Source organism: Furipterus horrens, unplaced genomic scaffold, assembly GCF_987537825.1.
Source record: "Furipterus horrens unplaced genomic scaffold, mFurHor1.1.pri manual_scaffold_3, whole genome shotgun sequence".
Lineage (NCBI taxonomy): Eukaryota > Metazoa > Chordata > Mammalia > Chiroptera > Furipteridae > Furipterus > Furipterus horrens.
The window spans coordinates 204,434,948-204,460,621 of NW_028327173.1; the positions used below are offsets into that span (position 1 = coordinate 204,434,948).

General features: G+C 42.1%; 1 protein-coding gene across 3 annotated transcripts in view; it reads left to right on the forward strand.

The window, feature by feature from the left end:
• UNC79 (unc-79 subunit of NALCN channel complex) overlaps positions 1-25,674 on the forward strand; it is a 161,997-nt gene that overhangs the window by 110,183 nt on the left and 26,140 nt on the right. For all 3 annotated transcript variants that reach the window (XM_090272125.1, XM_090272127.1, XM_090272126.1), the window contains 9 exons: positions 126-228; positions 2,751-2,891; positions 5,671-5,709; positions 10,751-10,863; positions 10,949-11,034; positions 11,880-12,053; positions 14,885-14,953; positions 17,891-18,001; positions 25,335-25,439. In XM_090272125.1, coding sequence (XP_090128251.1) covers positions 126-228; positions 2,751-2,891; positions 5,671-5,709; positions 10,751-10,863; positions 10,949-11,034; positions 11,880-12,053; positions 14,885-14,953; positions 17,891-18,001; positions 25,335-25,439 — 941 coding nt within the window. The remainder of the gene's footprint in view (positions 1-125; positions 229-2,750; positions 2,892-5,670; positions 5,710-10,750; positions 10,864-10,948; positions 11,035-11,879; positions 12,054-14,884; positions 14,954-17,890; positions 18,002-25,334; positions 25,440-25,674) is intronic.

Consider the following 25,674-nt stretch of genomic DNA (forward strand, 5'->3'; position numbering starts at 1 on the left):
GGCTGTCCACGCCGCGTCCCAGTGAGTGTGATCTCGAGAGGAGTTCTAAGTGGAGAATGGGGCTTTTCCTGGCCCCCCCCAAAACAGGTCTTTATTCACCAGTTGTCTCTTTGCTGCTTACCCAGGGGCCACCAAGTCCAGCCTGCTGTCAGCACCCAGCATCGTCAGTATGTTTGTGCCCGCGCCCGAAGAATTCACAGACGAGCAGCCGGCGGTGATGGCCGACAAGTAAGCTCGCGCCGCTCCCCGCATTCGCAGCCGCTGAGAGTGGGCTCACCCGACTACGAGACAGCTGCAGGGGGGGGCGGGTGCTGTCTTGCCTCCTTCAAATGACTGTAGCTATAGCATTGGTATGCACCTGTTATCCTAGAAGCACAGTCTCAGATGGGCAGCTTCCGGTTATGCCAAGGCACTTTGAAAAATTTGGACGAATGCAAATAATATCCACTTACTGGTTATTCCTAGCAATCATTTCACACAGATAAAACCCCACAGTCAAAAGCTTCTGATTGTCAGTGTGGGACTGAGTCGGAGGCTGGGTCCTGATTCCTGTTCTACCAGCTGAGTCTGTTCCCTGAATCTCAGGCTGGTTCTATCACTTCTGGGTTTGTCAGCCTTCAGTATCCCCAGGCTTCTTACAGGATGAAGTCCAGATGCCTTAGCTTATAAAAGGCTCATTTGGCTGTGAGGGGAGGGCCTTGCCACTCCTCACCAGGAACTCTCTGCCAAGCATCTTCTATAGGGCATGCCTGCCGCATCCTCTCCTCTGGGACTTCATAGGTGCCCTCATCTGGGACTGTCTCCATTCATGCTTCAAGACCCAGTCTAAGGCAGATTCCCTGTTTCCATAAGGCAGAATTAGTCATGCTGTTCTCCAGGTTTCCATCTATCTATTCTCCCCTTGTCACAGGGTATTTTAATTGTTTAGGTGTTAGTACATACATATTCTGTAACAGACTGTGAGTTCCTTAGGGTCTGGGACCCTTTCTTCTGTATTTCATACTCTAAGCTCCCTACACATTGCCTGGCACAAAAATGCTTGTTCAGTGCATATGATAAAGAATAAGACTTATAGGATTTCAGGTTTGGAGGGATCCCCATGGGCCAGGGAGGCTTCCTGGTAAAGGTATACCAAGTGACAAATGGGGCAGGCTTGTGACAGAAGGAGAGGAGGGTGGGGTGGAGGGGGCTGGTGTGAAAATCCACATAGCTGGTCAATGTGTGGTTGCCTGTCACGTGTCCCCAACTGGGGACCTGGCCTGCAACCCAGGCCTGTGCCCTGACCAGGAATCGAACTGGCGACCCTTTGTTTCACAGGCCAGCGCTCAATCCACTGAGCCACACCAGCCAGGGCTATTTCTCTTATTTTTTAGTTACAAATGTGAATCCTATATTTTTAAGAAGTCAGTTTGTAAGGAACTTTATCTATATATTGGGTTGGCCAAAAAGTTCGTTTGTTTTTTCCCATAAGATGGCTCTAGGAGCACTTAGTTGTCTTTAACTTCATTTGGAACAATTTTGTTGGGTTGTATTGCGACAGCTGTCATAGCAGCGTGCATTAAAAAAAAAAAAAAAACCCATCAAAATTGGTGAGTTTTTGTGTAGCCATTTTAATATTGAAGAGGGAAGAAAATATGCAACATTTTCGGTACATACTTTATTTAATTTCAAGAAAGGTAAAAACAGTTGAAATGCCGGAAAAGATTTGTGTGGTGTACGGAGAAGTTTAAACTGATGGAACGTGTCCAAAGTGGTTTGCGAAGTTCCGTGCAGGAGAGCTCTCACTTGACAATCTCCCTGGTCGGGTCGACCAGTTGAAGTTGACAGCGATCAAATCGAGACACCCACTGAAGACGATCAATGTTCCACCATGCGGGAGATCAAATCAATAGTTATTGGTGAAAACGAAAAAATGTGTCTTTTACTTTATGGAATAAACTAAACAGACATTTTGGCCACCCCCATATAATATTCTTTAGGACGTTTTCGGATGGAGGGATCACAACAGCGATCATAGCTCAGGCTCCCTTGCGCTTCCCAGTGGACTTCCCCTTCACGTTATATAGCTGCCCCCCTGTGGCTGCAAGGAAGAGCTTTGGCTTTGACTGAGGCGAAGTACGTTGAGCCTGCCTGAGCCACTACAAAGAGCGATACGTTGTGAGTTACTTAAGAGCAGGTGCCATTGTGCTTCTATATATTACACTCTGTAGGTGTGGCGAGTTTATGAAACTGACCTAAGTGGTAGAGATGGCAATTCAGGCTCCCCAGGCCTTCTAGAGTGTTCTCTTGACTTGATGTCTCTCCCCCACAAATAGGACATTTTTAAATTTGAAAGCTTAGGGAAGCTCCTATTTGTGTCCAGGCCTTTTTAATATTTAATTTCAACAAACAAAAACATACCTTGTTTCTGACTACTCCTGGCAGTGATTTCACATGCATAACACCCCTTGACTAGAAGGTCGACACTGTCAATCCAGTCGGCACTCACCGTGAAAGGGAGCAGAAGTTCATGTACAGGCCAGGTGTCCGTGAGAAGAAAGAATGTTTTCAGTGCTCACAGGAGCCTTCCTGGTCTCTGCCGGGTGCCCTGGCTGCTTCTGCGTCTCCACTGCTGGTGGCATGGGAGATTGAGACTGTGGTCCTCCTTTGGGGACCTTTTCAAGACTCACCAGAAAGGGCTGTTTGTAACGTGTGACCTATTGAAGCCATGGTTGGTTTTCACGGAAAGCATCCCTCTGTTTCCTTTGCAGGTGCCATGACTGCGGGGCCGTCCTTGAAGAGTACGACGAGGAGACCCTCGGGCTGGCCATTGTCGTCCTCTCCACATTCATCCACTTGAGCCCGGACCTGGCTGCCCCGCTGCTGCTGGACATCATGCAGTCTGTGGGCAGGTGAGCGGCGGCTTCTGTTGTTTGCTGGGAAGGAGCCTTGTTCCGCTTATACGTTGAAATAGAAACGACCAGTTCAAAAGTGAAACCATATCGATGCTTGATGCACGTAGATCAGCTCAGACTCATTTTAGAAACCCAGTGGGCCAAACGTTTGGTTGACTTTCCCAGCCGTGTAGGGTCATGAGTCACAGTGGCAGAGTGAAGCCAGAGGAAAATATGCCAAGAAAACTATTGGTTGTTGTCTGTTAATCGGTGAGCTCATGTAGGTAACCGTGCTCAGTACTGTGTGCAGTTCAGAGAAAACGCTTTATATGTTTTAGATGTTATGATCTTCCATCTCTCTTTGCCTGTTTTAAGATGCAGCTCCAGGCCTTTTGTAATTGTGGGGTGGCTCCCTTCATTATGCAACCGAGGCATTGGAATGGGGGGGGGGGGTGCATACGTGGAAGTGTAGCGGTCTCACTGTCCTGACTCAGGAAAAGGAAGGAGGCGCACACTTGGGCCTTCAGCCCGACGGAGGGAAGATCAGGCTTAGCTGCTTTGAAAACGTTCATGTTAAGAAACTTCCATGTAGTCGGTAGGACCTAAGAAGAAAAGTATTTATATTTCATAAGTATAAGTGAGGTTCAATTTCAGTAACAGATGTAGTCCTGCCATGATCGACTTATGGGAGAGGGTGGAACTGAGTTCCACACGGATGTATAAAGTTTCCAGCCTGTGCAGGCACGGAGCCGAGGTGCTTTGTGGCCTCGTTGTCGAAGGGAACAGTGATGTGTGGGGTAACTGGGTGGCCATACGAGACAGGACATGACTAAGAGCAGAACTGTGTGGTGTGCGTGGTGAGTGCTATGGCCGTTTAGGCTGGAAATGCTTTCTTAGGGAGGTTCTCTACGGAGGGCGTCCTGGAAAAACTGAGTTCTGCAAATTCCTGGGATTTGAGGGCGGGAAAGAGAATGAGTCCCAATGGAGTAAAGTTTAATCTTTTATTTTTTAATGAAGAGATGCTGATTTCAAGTTAACGACAAACAGGAAAGAATTAAAAACCTGTGACCTTAAAAATGTCTAACTCGCCCTCCCCTCCGTTTTTCTGTGGTATCCTTAGGCGTCTGTAGTCAGGAGTGGCATTAACTCTCCTACTCTTACTTGCAAACAGCCGTTGTGAAAAGTAAGCAGTGAACACGGGGAGATGGAGAGATGAGAAAGGAAGAATGATTTCATTTAATCCCTCGATTTTCACCTAATCATTATAATCGTGGTGTAAATTTTGTGCCAACTATCAACAATACTGTGGAATTGAGAGTTTTTACGAATGTCAGGTCACAATTTCTATGGTCAATACTTTCCAGTTTTAATGCAGATAGAATTATCGTTCCGGTCTGTGGCCATCTCCTTGAAATCTCTGATCTAAGCTGTAATCGTTAGATAGAGGGGATTTATTTATTAGTTTTTGTTTTAACGTTAAGAGAGAATAAACCATGTTCAAGCATGGCCAACTGTTAGGATGGAAACGCATGAGCTTTGAAGAAAAGCGAAGAAAGAACAGTAGCAGCTACGCACTTACATGCTTACATACATACATATACTTAAATCTGTACCTCTTTGGGTAGACTAGTAAGAGACAGGGAGAGAGCACTGAAAGCAAGCTTCCAGGATTCTTAACAACCTAAGCCCGACCACCAAACCTGCCAAGAAAACAGATTGAGCCATCGCCTGACTCGGGGTTTCCGGGCATGTCCGAGCCCCACATGAGGTAACGTGGGCACACGAACACTTGGTTCATCTGTGCCACGTCCACAGGACCTGCGTCCAGGCTGTTCTAAGCGTGTGTGAGTTCAGCATAACCCTTTCATTTATTGCCCCGGCCTTTCCGTATGACTTTGAATTTTGCTCTTTATTTAGCTCCCTCTTAGGATGCACCCACCCCTTTTTGCAAGTACAGCCTTCAAGATCACATTGGCTGTGCCCTTAGTTACGGTTGGTTTCATTTGCCCATGTTTGTCTGTGCCCTGCAGTCTCATTAGCGTGAGAGGGCGCGGGGCCACAGCAACGGGGCATGGTGTGTGGCATGAGTGGCTGCTGGGCCCTCTGTCCCTCGCCAGATGTGTCCTTGCTCAGCTCACTCTCTGTGGTCCCAGGCAAATAAATCTGTAGCATTCTCTTTGTTTCTTCAGTATCTTACTGATCAAGGCATGTCTTTCTAAACCTGCCAGCTTAGTCTGTTCTCTTTCTTTCTATACCTAGAGATTATTTCCATATGTGTACAACCATGTAATTATACTTTTCAAAAATTACATGTTATATATTGATTACTTAACCTGATTCATTTCTTAATATGCCCTCAACCCAACAAAGAGCGACAGACACCCCTTACCCACTCCACTATCTTAGAGAGGCTTTGACAATTTGTGACTGGTTTGTGGTCAGGTTTCAGAGGTTGTAAACAGAGAAATGAATTTTGAGTTGAGTTAGCAGGGGGATGGATTGGGTCCAATGCTGCTCTGATACCTGTCTGACCCAGCTGCAGGGACTATTTTGTAGATTGGCTGGGCGATAGTAAACCCACTTCACTGCGTGCATTTCCATGGAAATATCTGAGTTGATGCAGAAATCAGGTCTCAGGAACTAGGTTAAGTTGAACCTTGGAGACTGACCACTGTGTAGGCCAGCAGTTTCCCATCTGGCCATGTGACCCAGAGCCGCGACAGGTCCCACCACAGTGCCCTTGCCTTTCATCATGAGACCTAAGTAGTCATGTGACTCTGTTTACTTTATTTCCTAGGTTGGCATCCAGCACTACTTTCTCCAACCAAGCAGAAAGGTAAGGTTCACAAGTGAGCCCAAATCTCACTTTCTTTTTGTCTTTTGTACTTGGTCTTCCCATCTCTAAAACACCAGCGCGTGCGTGGGAGGAATGTTATTAGGTTCAGGTGCAGCTCCAGAGAGCACTCATTCATTTTCTGTTCACACATTCATTCATTCATTCATTCATTCATTCATTCATGTGCTCACTCGTTTTAGCCAGTAAGTGTTTTTAAGCCCACTCTGTACCAGACACTGTGCTAGATGCTTAGGTTTCATCTGGGGCATTACTGACGTGATTCCTGCCCTTGTAGGACTCATAGTCTCTGGGAGATAAACATGAATAGAATATTTGCACACGTTTATAATTGTAAACAGTGCTAAGTTCTGTGAACAAAACGTGTAGTGAGATGTTTATTTATTCAACAAGTATTTATGGAATGACCACTAGGAACTGAGGATACGGTTCCTGGCTCGCACAGAACTTACATTCTAGTTGAGGAGGCAGACAACTGGTAATGTAATTTTATGTCATGTAGGGTTAAATACTGTGGAAAACAATCAAGCCAGTCCAGGAGAAAGCGAGCTCCTGGGGGTAGTATTTTGGATGTAAAGGTCAAGGCAGCCTGTCTGAGGAAGCGGTATGGAAAAAAACCCGAAAAAGGGGAGATGCATCCATGCAGCAGTTTATAGAAAGAATGTTCCAGGCAGAGGAAGCCGCAAATGCAAGGACCGTAAGTTAGGAAAATACCTAGTGTGTTTGGGGAAGAAGACTAATGTAGGCTGGAGCAACACGGGCCTGGGAGGAAGGTTAGGGACTAGATGAAAGAGCTAATGGGAGGCCAGACCAGGCAGAGCTCAGGGGGTCATTCTAAGGACTCCGGCTTGCACTGTGTGAAGCCGGGAGTGAGGAGTGGTGTGACTTAACCTGTGTTTTGAAAGGACCAGTCTGGGTCCTGTGTGGAAAACAGGTCATGGAGGAGGATGGGCCAAGAGTAGAAGCAGGGAAGCCAGGTCGGACACCATTTCAATGGCGCAGGTGCGCAATAACAGAGGCTTGGTTTAAAGTCGTGAGAAGTAAGGTTATATTGAGGAAGTATTTTGAAAGTAGAACCAACAGGCTTTACCAATAGATTGGATGTTGGGTGTGAGAGAAAGAAAACAGGAAGGAGTGACCCCCAAGTTTTGGCCTGAACAACTGGGTGGGTGGGTGGGCCATTTACTGAGATGGGCCTGTTTTGCTGAGAGGTGAGCGGGTATATGACAGGCAGACCGGAGGTGAAGGAGGAGGGAAGGAGACAAGCACTTCCCTTAAAGAGTAATGTTTAAAATACTATTTGAAAAAAATGAGCTGGGTTTAACTGCAGAGAGTTATGGGAAGAGCATGTGCAAAGGCCCTGGGCCCTGAGGCAGTGAGGAACACAGTGTGTTGGAGAAGCTACGACAAGGCCAGTGTGGCTGCAGCACAGAAATGCAAGCTCTTGCTGAGATTGGCTTGTCACATGGTACAGTGCTTATAAACCACATTAAATGTTTCGGATTTTCTTTGAGCAGCAAGGGGAAGCCACTGAAGGATTTGTAAGCAGCAAAGTGTGTGTGTAGCATGTAGAAAGGTTACTTTGGCTACAGTGGAGAGGAAGGACCAGAGCAGAGCAGGAATGGATACTGTGTATGACTTTGGGCATATTTGTCTCTCTGTTTTAGTTTCCTCATCTATCAAAGAGATATACTAACGTAGGGCCTTGCGCCGTTGGGGTATTTATGGCGAGGTCCAAGTAATACAGTATATGTGATAGCCCAACTATAGCAGGTCCTACAAACAGAAGATAGTGTTATCACACTTCCATAACTTAAGGTTTTAGGAATGTTTGCTCTTCTTTTCTTATGCTCTCTTTGGCCATGAAATTTCTTATTTTGTTTTTATCTTTTCCCTAACATTTTTATTAAGAAAAACTTTAAACATACTGCAAAATTGAGAGAATTTTATAGTGAACACTCGTATACCTGTCACCTATGTTCTACAATGAGCATTTCACTTGCTTTATCACATAGACACCCATCCAGCCATCTGTCTACCCATCCATCAAATCATTTTATTTTTGGATGCATTTCAAAGTAATTTTCATTATTGACTTTAAAAAGAGGGAAAGGGAGGGAGAGAGAGGGGGAAAAACATTGATATGAGAGAGAAACATCCATCGGTCGCTTCTTGTATGCGCCCCGACCAGGGACTGAACCTGCAACCTAGGCATGCGCCTTGTCTGGGACAAGTTTATAGTTTATGCGACAACCCTCCAACCCACTGAGCCACACTGGCCAGGGTCCCCCTATATTCTTTACCTGAAGTTCAATTCTTGTGTATGTTTTTTTCTTCTAATGCAAAATTTACATTAAAAGTACACATATCTTAGGTGTACATTAACTGAGTTTTGACAGATGCATACACCTGCACAACCCAAACCCCTTTCAAAATATAGACAGTTCCCATCACTCCCAGAAAGTTCCCTGTGCATCTTCCCAGTCAATCTGCACCCTCAGAAGCAAACACATCCTGATTTTTTTCAACTACAGCACTTCATGTAAGTGGAATCACACTGTGTGTGCTCTTCTGGGTCTGGCTCCTTTCGCTTAGAATAATGCTGTTAAGATTCTTCCTCATTGTTGCATGCATAAGTAGTTCATTTCTTTCTCAGAGCTGAGTAGCCATAGCGTGCTTCTCCATTTTTCTACTGAGGGACATTTGCATGGTTTCCCACTTGGGGCTATTATGAAGCTGCTACAGCATTCTTACAGAAACCTTATTTGTAAACAAGTGTTTTTATTTCTCTCAGGTAAATACCTAGGAATGGAACTGTTGGCTTACAAGATAGGTGTATGTTTCAATTTTTGAGACACTAACAGAACTTCCCTTTAAAGTGATTGTACCATTTGGTATTCCCACCGACAGCGTCTAAGACTTGGTATTCCCACACCCTTGCCAAAAGTTGGTGGTGTTGGTCTTTTTAATCTTAGCCATTCTAGTGGGCACCTCATTATAGTTATAATTTGCATTTCCTTGATGGCTAAATGCTGTTGAGTATATTTTCAAGTATTCTTCATAACCCTCTGTAAATCTTTTCAAATACCTTTTAAACTGAATTTTTGTCTTTTTATTATTGAGTTGCAGGGTTGCTTTATATATCTTGAATAGCAGGCCTTCATTAAATATGTTTTGAGAATATTTTCACTCAGTCTGAGGCTTACCTATTCCTTTTCTTAATAGTATATTTTGACGAGAAGCCTTTAATTTAGATCCAGTCCGATGTTTTACAAATTTAAAACAATTTGTAATTATTGCTCCCTGTTGTTTGTCTAAGGGACCTTTGCCTTTCCTCAAGTCAAGAAGATATTCTCCAGAGTTTTACTTTAGAAATTTTATGACTTTAGCATTTATATGATCCATCTCAAATTAAATTATTTTTGTGTGGTGTGAGGTAGGGGTTGATGTTCCATTTCATCTGTGTAGACATCTAGTTATTTCTTCACCATTAAAGAAAAAATGACTTTCCCTTTACATACTGGATCACTTCGGTGCCGTTAAAATCAAATGCCATCTTAGGATCGAGCTACTTCATAGCTCTCTGTCCCGTTTCATGGATGTCTGCTGAGCCTTACACTGGCACCACTGTCTTTGTTACTGTAGCTGTGTAGTCAGTCAGCGTGAAGTCAGATGGTGTGAATCATCTGCCTTCGATCATCTTTTTCAAGAATATTGGTTTGGATATTTTAGATTCTTCGCATTTCTGTATAAATTTTAGAATAAGCTTCTCAATTTGGTGAGGGGAGGGTGAAGCCTGCGGAGACTGTATTAAAATTATAAATCAATTTGGACATAGCTGACATCATAAAAATATTGAGGCTTTCAATTCATGAACATAGTATATATTCTCATTTCATCTAGTCTTTTCTGTTCTCTCTGCGCAGTGTTTTGTGGTTTTCATTTGTTAAATTTATTAAAAAAATAAATTTGTACAAAAAACTTGTACAAATTGATTTTTTAATATTAACATTGTAATGTAATAAGCTGACTTCACTTAGTTGATTGGTTTTTGAATATTGAGTCATTTTTACATTCCCAGGGTAAATTCCATTTGGTCATGGCCCATCGTCCTTTTTATTTATAGTGGGATTAAATGTCCATGAGGGCCGTTGGTCTTTGTTTCCTTCTTGTTTGGTTTGTAATGACTTTATCTGATTTTGATTTTAGAGCTATGTCAGCGTCATAAAATAAGTGGGGAAGGGTTCCCTAAATATTGGAAGAGTTTGTGAAGGTTGGTGTTATTTCTTCCGGAAGAATGTTTTTGACCTACAAGTTTTGAACCAGTGTTTCGGGGTAGACGTGGCACAATGAAACAGTTTGGCGGTGAGGGACTTCTACCCAGTTATCAGTTTGGGCTCCTTGATTTATAGCTGACCTAGTATTTGAGTCTGAGGGCAGGGCCACATAATCATCTTGTGGCTCCCTCCTGACATGCAGAGGTGGTACAGAGGGTGGAGGGACAACCGTACACATCAAAGTCCCGTCCATTTGACACAAGTGCCCTCACAGACCACCTGCCCCCCAAATACCCTTCCCAGTTCTCCCAGTAGGAATGAACATTTCCCTCGCTGGGTTTTCCCCAGAGCAGCTCTCCCTTTCAGCCAGTGACACTTTGGGGATGATCTTGCTGATAATCCTCACCCTGGGTTCTAGTCCTGACTCAGCCGTTCTCTAGACTAGTGACCTTCGCAGGTCACCTTTTCTCTCTGGGCCTCGGAGCCCTCATCTGGACATTAGGGTGGCTGGACTAGCCTGGGACCACCCTGGCATTTCCTGGTTCTCTCTTTCTGAAAACATATTAACAGGGTCCTGTGTGATTAGCAAATATTTCATCTCACTGGTGAACATGACAATTGAGAGATTCCGTAAGTGGACCAGTAATGTGTACATGCCTGAACTTGAAGTAAATAAGTAAATCAATACTTAAACCCATGCTGTTGTTCCACGATCCCTTGTCTTCTCTCTCCCGGCTGCACCCCAGCATGATGGTTCCTGGCAACGCGGCGGGGGTGGCCAAGCAGTTCCTGCGCTGCATCTTCCACCAGCTGGCCCCCAACGGCATCTTCCCGCAGCTGTTCCAGAGCACCATCAAAGGTAACGCGTCCCTGGGGAGGGGGGGACCGCAGCACAGCCGCCCGCCGGGGCCGATCCCCGCTAACTGTGACTGTTCCCTTTGCAGATGGGACTTTTTTACGGACCTTAGCCACGTCTCTGATGGACTTCAATGAGCTGAGCTCAGTGGCTGCGCTCAGTCAGCTCTTGGAGGTAGGTTTGCGGACACTCCCGGCCCCTGTGGGAATCCCTGCGACGAAAGTCACTTCATTTAAAAATTAACTGAAATAGTTTTAATTGTAACATTAAAATGTAAGTTTAAAACCATTTTAATTTTAAAAATCAATTTGAAAATTGCCAACGCATCGGCCAGCGTCAGTTAGACGGTGCCGTTTTGTATGGACTCACCGTTTATTGAAAGCTTCTGGCCACTGAGCTAAAGGGCGGCCGCCACCCGCTGAGCACCCGCCTCCCGGAACTCCCCGCCTTTCGGGGTGCGTGGTGAGGAGAGCAGCGTGCCCTGCAGAGTGAGACTTGGATTCAAGTCCCCGCCTCACTTATTGGTTGTGCCACGAGATTTGGATCCCAGTCCTGCTTATTAGGTGCATCGCTTACTTGTTGTATTGCGACACTTGCATTCCTGCCTCGGGTCCCCCACTTGCCAGCTCTCCCGGTTAGCGTGGAGTGTCGGCAGATTGCCACGGGGACCTTGCTGCTGCTCATTACCGCCCGTCTTTGGCCAGCAGAGTTTCCCACGAGCATCATTCATGGTGTCTGTTCAGCGCCGAACCACGCCGGTTGTAGATAGTTAAGAGACATTTTTCTCGCTCATGTCGCTCCTTTTCTCGCCGAGTCAGAGATCCCAGTTTTTCCTAAGGGTGTCTGAACGTGTTGGCTGCTCTCTGCGCTCCTGCCAGTTGCAGTGATAACCCTATGTAGGAGGCCCGGAACACGATTACAGCCCGAATCGGTGGTTTCGAAAACTGAACTTTACCAAGCAGCTACCCAAAGGACCGCGCCGTCCCAGCTGTTGATAGCCTCTGCTTTTGTGTTTTCAGGGTCTAAATAACAAAAAGAACTTACCAGCAGGGGGTGCTATGATACACTGTTTGGAAAACATTGCTACCTTCATGGAAGCTTTGCCCATGGATTCGCCTAGTAGCCTCTGGACCACAATCAGCAACCAGTTTCAGACATTTTTTGCCAAGCTGCCTTGTGTTTTGCCCCTGAAGGTAAGCTGAGCCCAGGATTTCATTTTAAATTACTTTCTTCGGTTTACAGACCATCTGTCTTGGGTGAGTTAATGTTTCCTAAGAGGCTGTATAGAATCTCTGTCAGCCACGGCGTTGACAGTATCATTTAGGTTGTTCTTTACAAATGTTACGAATGACAGCAGCCTCCAGTGGGCATTTTAACTTAGTGATTTCATGTTTCCGGTTTATGTAAACAAATACAGGTCAGGAAGACATTAGATTGTGTTTATCTAGAAATTTTTCTCAAGTGGATATTAACTAAATAATAGGTAAGTAAATAAATAGTTTTTGTCTAAAAGGAGACCAGACGTATAATGTAAAGCTGCACTTTTAGAGAATTATCTAGATGGAAGTGATGACTGTGTTTTTGTGAATAAAGTACTTGCGAGGCCAAGGTGATATTCTTGGTGGCTTTACACCCTTCTCTCTGCAGCACCCCCACCCTCCAAGAACACCCACACAAGTACCTAACTGGGAATCTGATAGCCTAAGGAACATTTTTAACATGAGCCCATTAAATATGGAAACAGAATCCTATACTGTTAAAGCTGGAAGAGACCTATAAAAACCATTCTTTCCAACGTCCCCATTTTCCAGCTGGGGACCACAGATTCGGAGAGGTGGTGGCAGTGTGAGGACTGGAACTCAAATCTCCTGACTCCCAGCCTTTGCCACTAACAGACTTCTCAAGTCCTTGTAAAGCAGGGCTGAATTGAGGACGTTCTGGTCTCCATGGCAGGGAGCCAGACTGTCTGGTAGGGGCATTGCTGTGGCAGGGAGCCTCGTTTGTACCAGAGGCTTCTTGTGCTCCGAGCAGATCACAGAGAAGCATTCCACTTGCTAATGAATCACTGGCTGATCTGACAGGCGAAGTTACATGGTAGCAGCACCTCTTCTAAAACGAGTATCACATGCGTATAAAACATTTTATAAAGACCAACCACCTCTGATTAATACCTTTTTCCAAACTGGCAGATTTGGAAAATAGGACCCCACATAGGGGCGGTAAGGATGATAATTCAGGGACTCGTAGCGCGGTCTGCGCTGCTTTCCTGGAGCAGGAAGTTACTGTGAGAAGCAGGGGTACTGAGGTCTTCAGTCTCATATCCTTTGGTTCTTGTCTGCCCACAAGTCTGGGGTAGCGGCATAAACCCAAGCAAAGAGGGTTAGTACTTCGCAACCCCGCACTTATATAGCTACTGGACATAAACACATAGGAAATCAAGTGTGTGCATTTTAATTCGGCCACATGGAGCCTCCCTAGGACCAGAGAGCCATTCAGGGCCACTTGTTGCTTAAGAGAAGGGGTGGGGCCAGGCTGGCAAATGCAAATGCCTATAGGCTGATGCTACTGTCAAAATATTAAACTTGAACACTGACCCGTTGGAAGTATTGCCAGCTGCGAACAACCGGTCAGCCTAATTTGTGACCTTCAGCCCTGCCCACAGGGACCCTGACTGCCCAGAGGAGTAGAGTGAGATAAGATAATACGGAGAATTGAGACCCTTGCTAACAGGGGCAGCCATTTGTTATGTGGGAAGGCAGGTCTCTCATGCTGTTGATCTTCCCATGTTTTCCAAAATGTTATTTCCTGGTTTTTAAAGCACTACAGGGATCCAATGAGCGACCGGTTTTCACCCCCTGGTTCAAAGTAATGTAAATGTCACATCAACTCTGATGGGTATTGGGCAGATTAAATAAACCAATGGTTCCCTTAGGAAGCACTTGCAGAACGCTGTCAGAATGTGTGGGAAATTTCCCCTGCTCCCTCAGACCTGGGCCCTGGCTCTGGTCATCGGCTGCTTTGTTTTTAAACTCTGGGGGAAGTATTAAGCCACTGAAAAACCTTCTGTAGTTTGTTATCAGTTTAGAGAGGTGGATCACAAACTTTAGTATTCCCCCACGTCCCTGGAGGACTTGCTGAGAAACAGACTCCTGGGCCTTACTCTGAGAGTTTCTGATTCAGTAGGGGTGCGGCCTGAGGGTTTGCACTCTAGTGCGTTTCCAGGTAACAGGGGCTGCTGGTCCCGGGGTTACATTGGAGGCCCACTGGCCTACTTCGTACTCTCTTAAGGAAGTCCCTACGGGGCCCCGCTGCAGCGACTTACCTGTAGCCTGCTGTTGGGGTGTATTTATAATGTTAAATGCTATTATTGTTTCTTCTTGCCGTAACATTTTTCCCAATCCCAGGAAACTCGAGTTAAAAAGTATGTTTTGATGTGGAATCTTGCCAAATACAACTCTAATAAATTTGTGTGATCTGATTTTTCTCTTGTGGAAATTTTACTGCTTTTCCACAGGTTTTTGTCATGTCTTTTAGTAGCAGAGAAAGGGCAGATGAAACTGGTTCTTATTTGGATTAATAAGCCCAGTGGTTTTAAATTGATCTGTTTTGTTTTGTTTTTCCAACATGGCTTTTTATTAGTGCACCTCTGTAGAGTGGGGCATGTGCCTACCTATCCGCCTTTCAGTCCATCCATCCCATCCCTTCAGCCATTCAACCATCCACACATCTATCCCTTCATCCGCCCAGTTCCTTACCCAACTCTCTCTGGTTTCATCGTAGGGATATATCTTTGAGAAATAGTTTAAGAACTATGTTTAATTATTTAATTGTTTAACACTGTTTAGTAAAACTTTTTAAAACCTGAAAATTATTTTTTTCAACGTGACTATATGGCATGGAAAGCTATAAGGAGGCAGCTATATTGCAGATTTTATTTCCTAAAGTAATGGCTCACAGGAAACAGATGAAGAAAAGATATATTAAGAGGGGTACTGATTTTCACTTTTTTCATATTTGTTCCCAGTGTTCTTTAGATTCCAGTTTGAGGATTATGATTTGCCTCTTGAAGATACCCTCTACCAATGCCACAAGGGTATGTATGTTTCAGGCAAACAACCGGTTGGTATTTAGTTATTTTTTAACCTAAAAAGAAGGCGTGTAGCAATACTGAAGAAGCAGTTATTGCATCCCGAATGCTTCACTCTCAATCTCTGTGAAGGTGTCTGATGGGAAGAGTGCTCATATATCACAATAACGTTTTTTATAACTGGTCCTGTTCGTTCTGGGTCACGTCCACCGATCTGCCCTCCACACTATGGACTAAATGGTGCTCCTTCTCCACACAGATCTCGTCGCATGATTTCTTGCTTTAAAATCTTTGATAATTTTTCATTTCTTTTAGGATAATGTCCAAAATTCCTTCATGTGGCCTACCAGAAGGTACTTCATTAACTTTGCAGCCTACCTTTCCAAGTTAGTCTTCGGCTACCTGTCCCATCCCCCATGCCTCCTGCGTCCTCCCAGAGTCATTGTCATTCTCAAAACAACAACCACTCTTTTTGAGCACTTACCATAGGGAAGGCATTATGTTAACTGCTCCACATTTATAATCTTACTTAATTTCATACTTCCTCGCCTTTGCTTAGGTCATTTCCTTTACCCGGAATGTTTCATACCCTTATCCGAGAGGTGAACTTCTCATTCTTCAAAATAAGGTTTTGAATTTCAATTTAAAAAACGTTCATATCCCCTGTAGCAACTTCCTCCTCTATCAGGTGCCACGATACTTGATGGACCTCTCCAGATTAGCACTTACATTGTTCTGGGGTCTCCCAGGAAGAGCGTGAGCTTCATGAATTCCGGCCCTACGTTCCTGGCTTCGTTTCTGGGCTGCACTGTATGAAATGGTACAATAGTTTGTACTACAGTGGCTTGTAACTACTGGTTAATATGTCAGGAAGGCACTTCTCCCATCACTTTTACCTTGAATGTGCTTTCATAGACTCATGGTTTATGCTGCAAAGTTGCAAAGAGGTCACTTGGTCTAATCTTTTCATTTACAGATAAGGGAAGAGGCTCAGAGAGACGAAGTGTCTTGGCTATGGTTACGTAGCTGGTCAGTGGATGATCTGAGACTGGAACCTAGATCCTTTGACTCCAAGTCCCTTGATTTTTATGTTGTGCCATATCGCCCCATCACCATGATGCTTTGCTAGGTAGAAGAGCAAACTTCTATGTAGGTTTGAATTCAGGTTTCTTTTTTTCTTGACAAGTAAGGATGCCTTTTTCTATCAACAGAGACATATTCCTGTCTTCATTCATTCACTATCTAAAGCAATAACATTTATACAAAGCAAAGAATGCTGAGTCAGCAGTACTATTTCAAAGAGTTTCTTTTTAAGATTTTTTTTTATAATGTGGAAAATGCGATGTGAGTTTATGTGGGGGATACAAAACATTAAAGATATAATTCCTATAATCAGGGCAACTAACATATAATGATTCATTTTTTTTATCAATAAGGAAAAAGGATCTCAAAATGCTTATATCCTTTGATTCAGTCATTTATTTTCTGGGAATGTATTATGAAAATGTAAATATTACGCAAAAATCTATTTGTTGGACTGTTAGAATAAAAATATGACTTTTGTGGCCATTAAAATGGATGATTATGAGGAATTCAATAACATTGGAAATTACTTTTTGTTATTATATTAACAAAATGTAGGATTGTCTACATGTAAGATTTCATCTTCGAAGCTTGTATACAACGAAGAAGGGAAATATAACAAAATGTTATCACTAGGTGGTAGCATTTCGGATGACTTTTATTTCCTTATCTATACTTTCCACAGATCCTGCATGTAGCATGCATTGCTGTTATAATCCAGGCAGTTAGGACTATAGAGGCTCAAAAGTAGTGGAAATAATGGCTTGGAAATCTTTTGGAGCCTAATTAAAATAACTCTCTCTTCCCTGCAGAGCAATTCTGCCTCGGGAAAATTGCCTTGGAATTTGGTTTTGAATTCCATTCAATAGCTGCGTGGCTTTAAGCAAGTTACTTGCCTGCTGTTGCGTCAGCTGCAGAATGCGGGTACTGAGGCTGCAGAGTGATGATGCAGATCGTAGCTCACAGTGATGGGAGGCTTACTGTTGCCAAGTGGTTTCCGTGCATTGTCTTCTCCAATTCATCCAACAACCCAGCGAGGTGGAGGCCATTATCATCCTCATTTCACCAAGTCCAGAGAGGTTACATCACCTATTCCAGGCCACAGAGAGCCAGGGTTTGAAAATATGAGCGTGGGACTCTACAGCTTGTATCATTAACTGTTGTAACATACAGTATAATTTGAACATATAATTCAAATTATAAGAAATTTGAATAAGGTAAACTATATAAAAGCATCTACCTCTGCCTGATACTTAGTAGGTGCTCAATAAATGCTTCTAAATGGCTTCAGAAAGTATATGGACTAAAACTGACCCTTTATGGGTGAATTTCGGATGGTGGAACCAAAATTGACAATGCCTTTCCGGTGACCAACACTGGCAGGAAGCTGGGTCGTGATGAGTTTTAGCAAGCCAACAGTACTTTGGTGTTCACAGGCCAGCGTTGGTTTGTGCTATTTAACTGAGATGACAGGCTTCTAGAGGAGCTGGATCGGATGAACCAACAGATGTCTAGAGATTCTGGGAAACAGAGCGGAAGGTCTAAAGCAGATCTCACAGAGTCTTGATTGCTGCGGGTGGACGTGAGGATAAGATGGGAGTTAGGTAGGTTTATAAATGATGCATCTGGAAAAATGAATTTCTTTTTTAGCCGTAAAATGATTAAATCCTGCTCTTCAGGCCACTGACTGAAGGTGAAGTTCTGTTCTTGTTCGACCCAACAGGGTTGCTACAGTAGCCAGCTGGCAACAGATTTTAAGTAAAAAGAAAAGAATGACCCCATTAAAGTATCATAAGGCTTTAATACTTTTTAAATGAAAAAATCAGCAACTGATTTTATTTGGCCCCAATCTCATTGCAGAGTTTGTTGGAACCATTTTCAAAACTGCTCAGCTTTGTCATTCAGAATGCTGTCTTCACTTTGGCCTACCTGGTGGAGGTGTGCGGCTTGTGCTACCGGGCTTTCACGAAGGTAGGTGTGCACGTGCGTGTCAAGGCCCTAGTGGGTTAACTGCTTCAATGTAGTTTTAAAATGAGTGATTCTGCTGAAGTCTAATAAATATCATTGGAAAGAAACACTTTACGTATATACGTAGACTATCTTAAATATGCAAACTTGGGAGGACTGAGGGTCATATAGTTTCACAGAGGAGGCATTTTGAATGAAATGAGATAATGGGCTAAATGACCTCTTCAATGAATCCTTCTCAGGTTCACCCACGATTAGCAGGCAAGCCGTCCTGACGTATTATTTTTATATCTAAAGTAGAAAGATATCAGATTGTCATTTGTAAAGGCCTGTGGGGAGCGCCTTAATTCTCACCATTTGTCTGTCTCCCCGGTCCGGGGCCTTGGCCTCTGAGATGGTAATCTCATCTTTTGTCTTCTTGCCTTCACAGCGCTCTGTCTATTGCATTATCTCCAGTGTCCTCGGCCCCGCCTCCGAGGGAATGGAAAACTACTGCTGGCCCGGCGCGTCCAGCAGCCTCGTGCAGCTGGTGGACGCGACTGGAAAAGCAGGAGGCGTTTCTGTCCTTGGGAACAGTGTGCAAATCTCACCCTTTCAATTTCTAAGTCTTCCAAGTTTATTTTCAATGGGGTCTCTGTTTCTGGTGTTCTCCTGAGTGTTCAGAATACTCCTTTATTCATGTTGTTCACCTCTGTAAGCCCTCCGTTTTCCTCATAAAAATCTAATTTTACACCAGGGCTTTTATTCCATTTAAAACACTCTGGTCTCCTTTCTTTCCATCTTGTGTCCCTTCTGCCACATCAAGTGTCCCATGATAATCTTCTCCTTATTCCTTCTGATTATAAACTATTACGTTGCCCGGAACAGTATGTTTTCTAACTACCAAAATGATCGGCATTTTTTTCTTTTTTCAAATTCTTCCTGAAAAAGATCTTTTTATTGTTTTTTTTTTTTTCACTTAAAAAATTGATCTGTAAGACATAGCACCAGATAGAATGAAAAGATGCTCTATATTTAGAAGTCATTTTCTTTATGTTTGATTTGTTTAAATTAATGCATTTTGTTAGAGGAAGAACCATAAAGAATGTGCATTTTCTATGTTGTCCACTATAGGTATTGATTACAGAGGACCTTTGCCAATTTGAATTCAAGATATTTTTGGCTATAACTCTTCATTACACATTATGTCCCCTTATAACCCCTCGTGACTTTAGGGGCCTTCCTCCCACTTCATGTTGTCATCTGCCCTTTTTCATTTTCTCAACTTGAAATGAGTGTTACTTATAGAAAGCTTCAGTTTAGGGTGTTCCCACCTACCTCATAGAAAATGAGAAACTTTAAGAAATAGTTAAATAGCAGCATGTAATCAAGCCTTGCCCCTGTTTAATCTAAAGAAAAGGCATGGAAAGGTAGGGCTCTGAAGACTTCTCTTTATGCCCATTTGGCAGCCTAGACAACTTGAAAACTGTCCCACTTAAACACTAGAAATGCTGGATGAAATAAAGAGGATTTTTAAAAGTATATTTTATTGCTTATGCTGTTATAGTTGTCCCAATTTTCTCCTCTTTGCCCCCCTCCACCCAGCTTCCCCCTTCCAGCAATCCCACCCCACTCAGTTCATGTCCGTGGGTCGTGAGTATAAGTTCTTTGGCTTCATCCTTTTCCTATACTATTCTTAGCAGCCCCCTGTCTATTTTGTCCCTACCAAATATGCTTCTTAATCCCTGCACCATTTCCCCATTTCTCCATGTTCCCCTTCCCGGCTAATAACCCTCCAAATGATCCCCATACCTATGATTCTGTTCCTGTTCTGGTTGTTTGTGTAGTTTGTTTTTGTTTTTGTTTTTAGATTCAGTTGTTGATGGTTGGGAGTTTGTTGTCATTTTAATGTTCATAGTTTTGGTCATCTTTTTCTTAAATAAGTCCCTTTAACATTTTATGTAATAATGACTTGTTGATGGTGAATTCCTTTAGCTTTACCTTGTCTGGGAAGGACTTTTATCTGCCTTTCCATTCTGAATGATGGCTTTGCTGGAGAGAGTAATCTTGGTTGTAGGTCCTTGCTTTTCATCACATTGAATACTTCTTACCAGCCCATTCTTGCCTGCAAAGTTTCTTTTGAGAAATCAGCTGGTAGTCTTATGGGAACTCCTTTGTAGGTAACTCTGCTTTTCTCTTGCTGCTTTTAAGTTTCTCTCTTTATCTTGAACCTTTGGCATTTTAATTATGATGTGTCTCGGTGTGGTCCGCTTTGGGTCCAACTTATTTGGGACTCTCTCTGCTTCCTGGACTTGTATGTCTATTTCCTTCAAATTAGAGAAGTTTTCCTTCATTATTTTTTCACATAAATTCTCAATTTCTTGCTTTTCCTCTTCTTCTCGCGTCCCTATGATTCAGATGTTAGTACATTTAAACTTGTCCCAGAGATTCCTAAGCCTGTCCTCTTTTTTTTTTTTTTTTAATATTCTTGTTTTTTCTTTCTGTTCTGGTTGAATATTTATTTCTTCCTTTTGTTCCAAATCGTTGATATGAATCCCAGCTTCCTTCCCTTCATTATTGATCCTCTGTGTAGTTTTCTTTATTTCACTTTGTGTAACCTTCACTTCTTCCTTTATTTTTTGCTGTACTCTATGAGTTCTCTGAGCATCCTTATCACCAGTGTTTTTGAACTCTGCATCTGATAGGTTGGCTATTTACATTTCATTTAGTTCTTTTTCTGGGGTTCTGTTCTATCCTTTCATTTGGGCCATATTTCTTTGGCTCCTCAATTTGGCAGCCAACCTGTGTGTGTTTCTGTGTATTAGGTAGAGCAGCTTTTACTCCCTATCTTACTAGCGTGGCCTGTGTAGCAAAGGCACCTGTCTGGATGAATATGGCTTCTTCAAATCCTTGGTTGTCAGACTTCCATACAGCTCAATTTTCTGACAGTTCTGGTTGTTATTTGTTTTTGAGATCTGGTTGTAATTCTTTCTATCATTGTGTGAGGAGGTATAGTGAGTCTACCCATGCCTCCATTTGACCAGAAGTGAAATAAACATGATTTTAAAAGTAGAGCTAATTTTATGAAAATGAAAAGAGACAAAAATGAAGAGGGAATTGAAAACCAGAGTGGTAATGTTATAAGCTGATACTGTGGAAATCTTGGGGTGGGGGTGTTGCTTGTTTGGTGACTTAGTGGCTTGAGTTTTAAGGCCCACACAGAGAAAGGAGATGAGGTCTTGGGACTATTTCAGGCTGGGAGTTGGAGCAGAGCCATTCCCAGCAGAAAATCATAACCCTGGAAAAGCTATACATTTGGTAAAAGGGTACTTTAGAAAGAATATATTCTTATATGGAGGTGACTAGAATGGGATCTGTCTGAACGTGGAAACTGAGAAAGATTTATAGTCTTCCTTGAGAATTAGTGAATGCATACCTATTTTTGAACATGTTTAGAGTTTGATTTATAATACCTGCATGCTCCGAAACCCTAAACTATAAAGTCAAGTAACACTGGTGCTCAGCAAGTGATAGCTTTGGAATATCTGGCAGAAGTGAACTTGAAGTCAATTCTCAGACCTCTCTGGAGGGATATGCTTTTGACCTAGGCCCAACAGGATTTCCATAATTAAAATCTTGATGAACTTGAGCTCACAATCTAAAATTATAAATCATAGGAAGAAATAATCCACCATGAGCTAGATTAACATAGTCAACAAACAGCAAGATTATTCCCTCTAAGGATTTCCAATGTTATCACTATGTGATAGAGACTATAAAAACATACTTTAAATAATAAGCATATGAAGAAAAAATTAAAAATATAAGAAGAGATCTAGTCACTTAAAAAAAATACCCAGATAGATTTTAACAAAATAGAAATTCTAGAAATGAAATAGTCGCTAACATAAAAAGCTTGATGAACAGGTTAAACAGCAAATCAGATGTAGCCAAAGGGGGAACTGGTGAAATGGAAAAAAGAACTGAAGACATTACATAGTATGCGGCAAAGAGAGAGAAAAGATGAAGACTGTAAAGAGAAGCTCTAGCATGTATCTAGGAAGTGTCCCGGAGGGGGAAGTAGGCATTTTAGCAGTCCTAGAATTGATGAAAATTGTTAATGCTTTGATTCAAGAAGCACAATGAGCACCAAAAGCATTACAAGGAAACTCAAGTTTTCCCTGCTCATGCGATAGTCTACGTGAGGAAGGTACAGCTTGACAGACCAGCCAAGAAAAGAAATGTTTAAGAGCAACCAAGAGAAAAGACACTCTATAGACTGACAACAAACTTCTCAATAGCACAATGGAAGCCAGAATAGAATGGGAAAATGTCTTTAAAACTAAGAGAAAAAAAAACTGTTCACTTGGAATTTTCTGCCAGCGTAAGCTATTATATGTGTGAAGGCCAAATAAAGCAGTAAGAAAATTAGAAATTCCCTAATGTATTTTTAACTGAAACAAGTACTAAAAGATGTATTACAGCATATTTTGAGGCCACGAGACTTTTGATAATGACCAGACAAGGACAGTGGAGACAAGGAAAATTATATTTCAGAGATGCAAAAATGCTGAAGGAACAATAACAAATTAATGCATTAAAACTAAAGCTTCATGACCAAGTAAGGATTTTCTTGAAATATAAAAATTGTTTAAATTTTAGAACATCTATTCACGTCACCGTGTTACCAGATCAATGGAGAAAAACCTTGATCATTATCTCAGTAAATAAAAAAGAAGCATTCTATATGACTCAGCATCCATTTATGATCATTCTTGTCAAACTAAGACTAGAAGGAACTTCTTTAACTTGACAAAAGTTGTCTCCCAGAAACCTGTAGGAGACACTATACTTAGTGGGGAAGTGCCAGCAGCAGTTCCTTTAAAATCATAAGTAAGACAGGGATGCTCATGATCACTTCTCCTAGTGACTTTGGTCCTGGATGTCCTACTAAGTTCAGTAAGACAGGAAGAAGAGATCAAGCATACAAGGGTTGGAAAGGAAAAATAAAACTCTCATTTTTCATAGCTATGTGATTATAAAAGAACCAAAGAGAATCTATCTGCAGACACCTTTTTACAACTTTGATTTCAGCAAGGATGTTAGGTACACTTGGATACCCCGAAATCACCTACAATATTCAGCTACAAATGATTATAAAATGTACTTTTAAAATGTCATATATTGCGGCAACAAAATATAAATCTTAAGGGGGGAGGGAGAGAATGGGGTAAGCAGGGGAAGGGTCTAGTCAAAGAACATGTGTAAATGACCCATGGACATGGACAACGGGGTGGGGATTTTAAAAAAAGAAAAAAATTAAAAATAAATAAATTAAACAAAATGTACAAGAACTTTATGGAGATAACCAGAAAATTTTATTAAACAGCATTAAGTAAATACAGATCTCATGTTCATGGAAGAAACTAATTCTCACAAATTTAATATAATTCTAATAAAAATCCTAGACTTTCTCCCTGATAACGATGGACTAGATAATTTGAACCTATCCTCCCATTTAACTTAAAACGTTAAAAATAAGTGAGCAGAATATTTTCTGAAAGCTTCTTAAAAGCATTAAAATGTTAACCAGTACAGACAAGTTACCAGGCCAAGATCTGGGACAGCCCAGAAATGCAGAGATGTGAGCCTGGCACTGCAGGCATTTTTGCCCTGGGTGTGTTTGCCTGTCAGGAAGAAGTGACTGAAAGACTGAGCTGCAATTCTGGAAGATTCAGGAGAGGGGGACAAAAGTCACAATCCAGAACCTACAAAGAATGGGGACTCTGTCTGATACCCCAACCACACACCCACTTTTGGTCGGAACCGCAAAGTAAAGATAATCCAGAAGTACATTTGCCCTCATGTGGGCACAGCTGAGTGTCAAATTCTTTGGTGGCTCAAGATAAGAAAGTACAAGCCTCGAATGGTTATTAAGGTAACCCTGAACCTCTCGTGCCTCCAAGTGCCCAGCAAAAGAGAACAGAAAGCTCTTTGGAGGAAGATAATGTTGCAGGCCTCAAATTATTTTTACGAATAATTTTTAAATAAAACGTCCAGCACACAAAGGCTGTATGAGGAGACGGGATAGCATGAGTGAGAGTGAGTGGAAAGAACAGATAGTGGATACAAATCCACAGGGTCTCTCCAGGTACTTGATTATGGTCAAGAAAGGAACCCAGGGAGCTCCTAAGGTGCATGGAATGTGCTGTTGTTTCACCTGGTGCTTATTACACGAGAGTTCAATCTATACTAACCCATTTGTCTGTACACGTATGTTTTATGTACTTTTCTGCATGTGTGTTATAGTGGACAATAAAAAAGGCTTACAAAATTGAAAACAATCTAGCGTTCCATTAATAGGAGGACAGGTTGATGAATTTAGATATGTCCATACATACTGAATATTATTAATCCATTTAGTTGAAAGAAATAGAGCTTCTTGTATCAGGCTGGGCTAATTTCAAAAAATATAATGTAGTGAATAATTGTAAGTTGCAGAAAGATATGCACAGTATTATACTATTATAGAAAGCTTAAAATATGCAAAAAATATATAATATTATACACTATAAGAGAAAGTTAAAAACATACAGAAATAATATTACACATTATAATGGAGACAAATTGTATATTGTATTATACATTATAATAGTACTTTATAATTATATGTTACAACAGAAATTTTTAAAATATGCAAAAATAATATACATTATATATAATATATAATACATATGTAGTAAAAGTATAAAAAAGTATATGATTCAAAATAGTGGCTACTTCAAGGAAGGGAGAATAGGTAGCTTCAACTCTTTCTGTGGTGTTTGATTTATTATAAAAAAATGTAAAATCAAAGCAAAATGTTACAATGGGACAAAGACAGATGATAGTACCTAATGTAGTCCATTTCTTTGTTTTTCTGTGTGCTTAAAATTGCCTATTTAAAGAGTAGGTTCCTTAGAGAAGATACAAGATCTTTTCAGCAGTTGTACACGTTTCTCTCTAAATCACTTTCTATTGAAAAAAATACTCTTAGGTTTGTTTAATTTCTGCAGTTCTGGGAACCTGTATCATTCCCTGTGAATAAGAACTGAATCCTGTGGTTTCAATATTTAAGAGCTAGCCGATCTTTTTCTTCTCCATTAAATTATGTGCTCAGTGCTGCAGTAAACCCATTACACACACTCACGTGCCTTTTTAGTTTTAATTTTGTTTATTAAAGACAGTTCATTATGCATTTTTTTACATACTGATTTTTACTTCTGATCTGTGAATCATTTAGATGCTCTTTTAACATCGATCTGTCCTAACTGAATTTTTCGAAATTGCTCACCTTCTTCTCTTCTGTTCTGCGTAGGAGAGGGACAAGCTGTACCTGTCCCGGAGTGTGGTTCTAGAGCTTCTGCAGGCCCTCAAGCTGAAATCTCCCTTACCAGACACAAACCTCCTTCTGCTGGTCCAGGTAGGCTTACTGAGGCCTTGTCTGTAATACTTTCATCAGGTCCATTTAAGGAAGGTGTGGGGCATATGTATCAATCAAATATTTCTGCACCTGTTATGTGCTAGGCAGTATGGTGGGCGCTTTAGAAATCCCCCTCACCTTGTCCCAACAGCCGTGTGAGGAATTGATTCTGCATCGTGATGAGAAGACTGGGGCTCAGGGGCGTTCAGGGCCGTGCCCAACCAAGACCACAAGG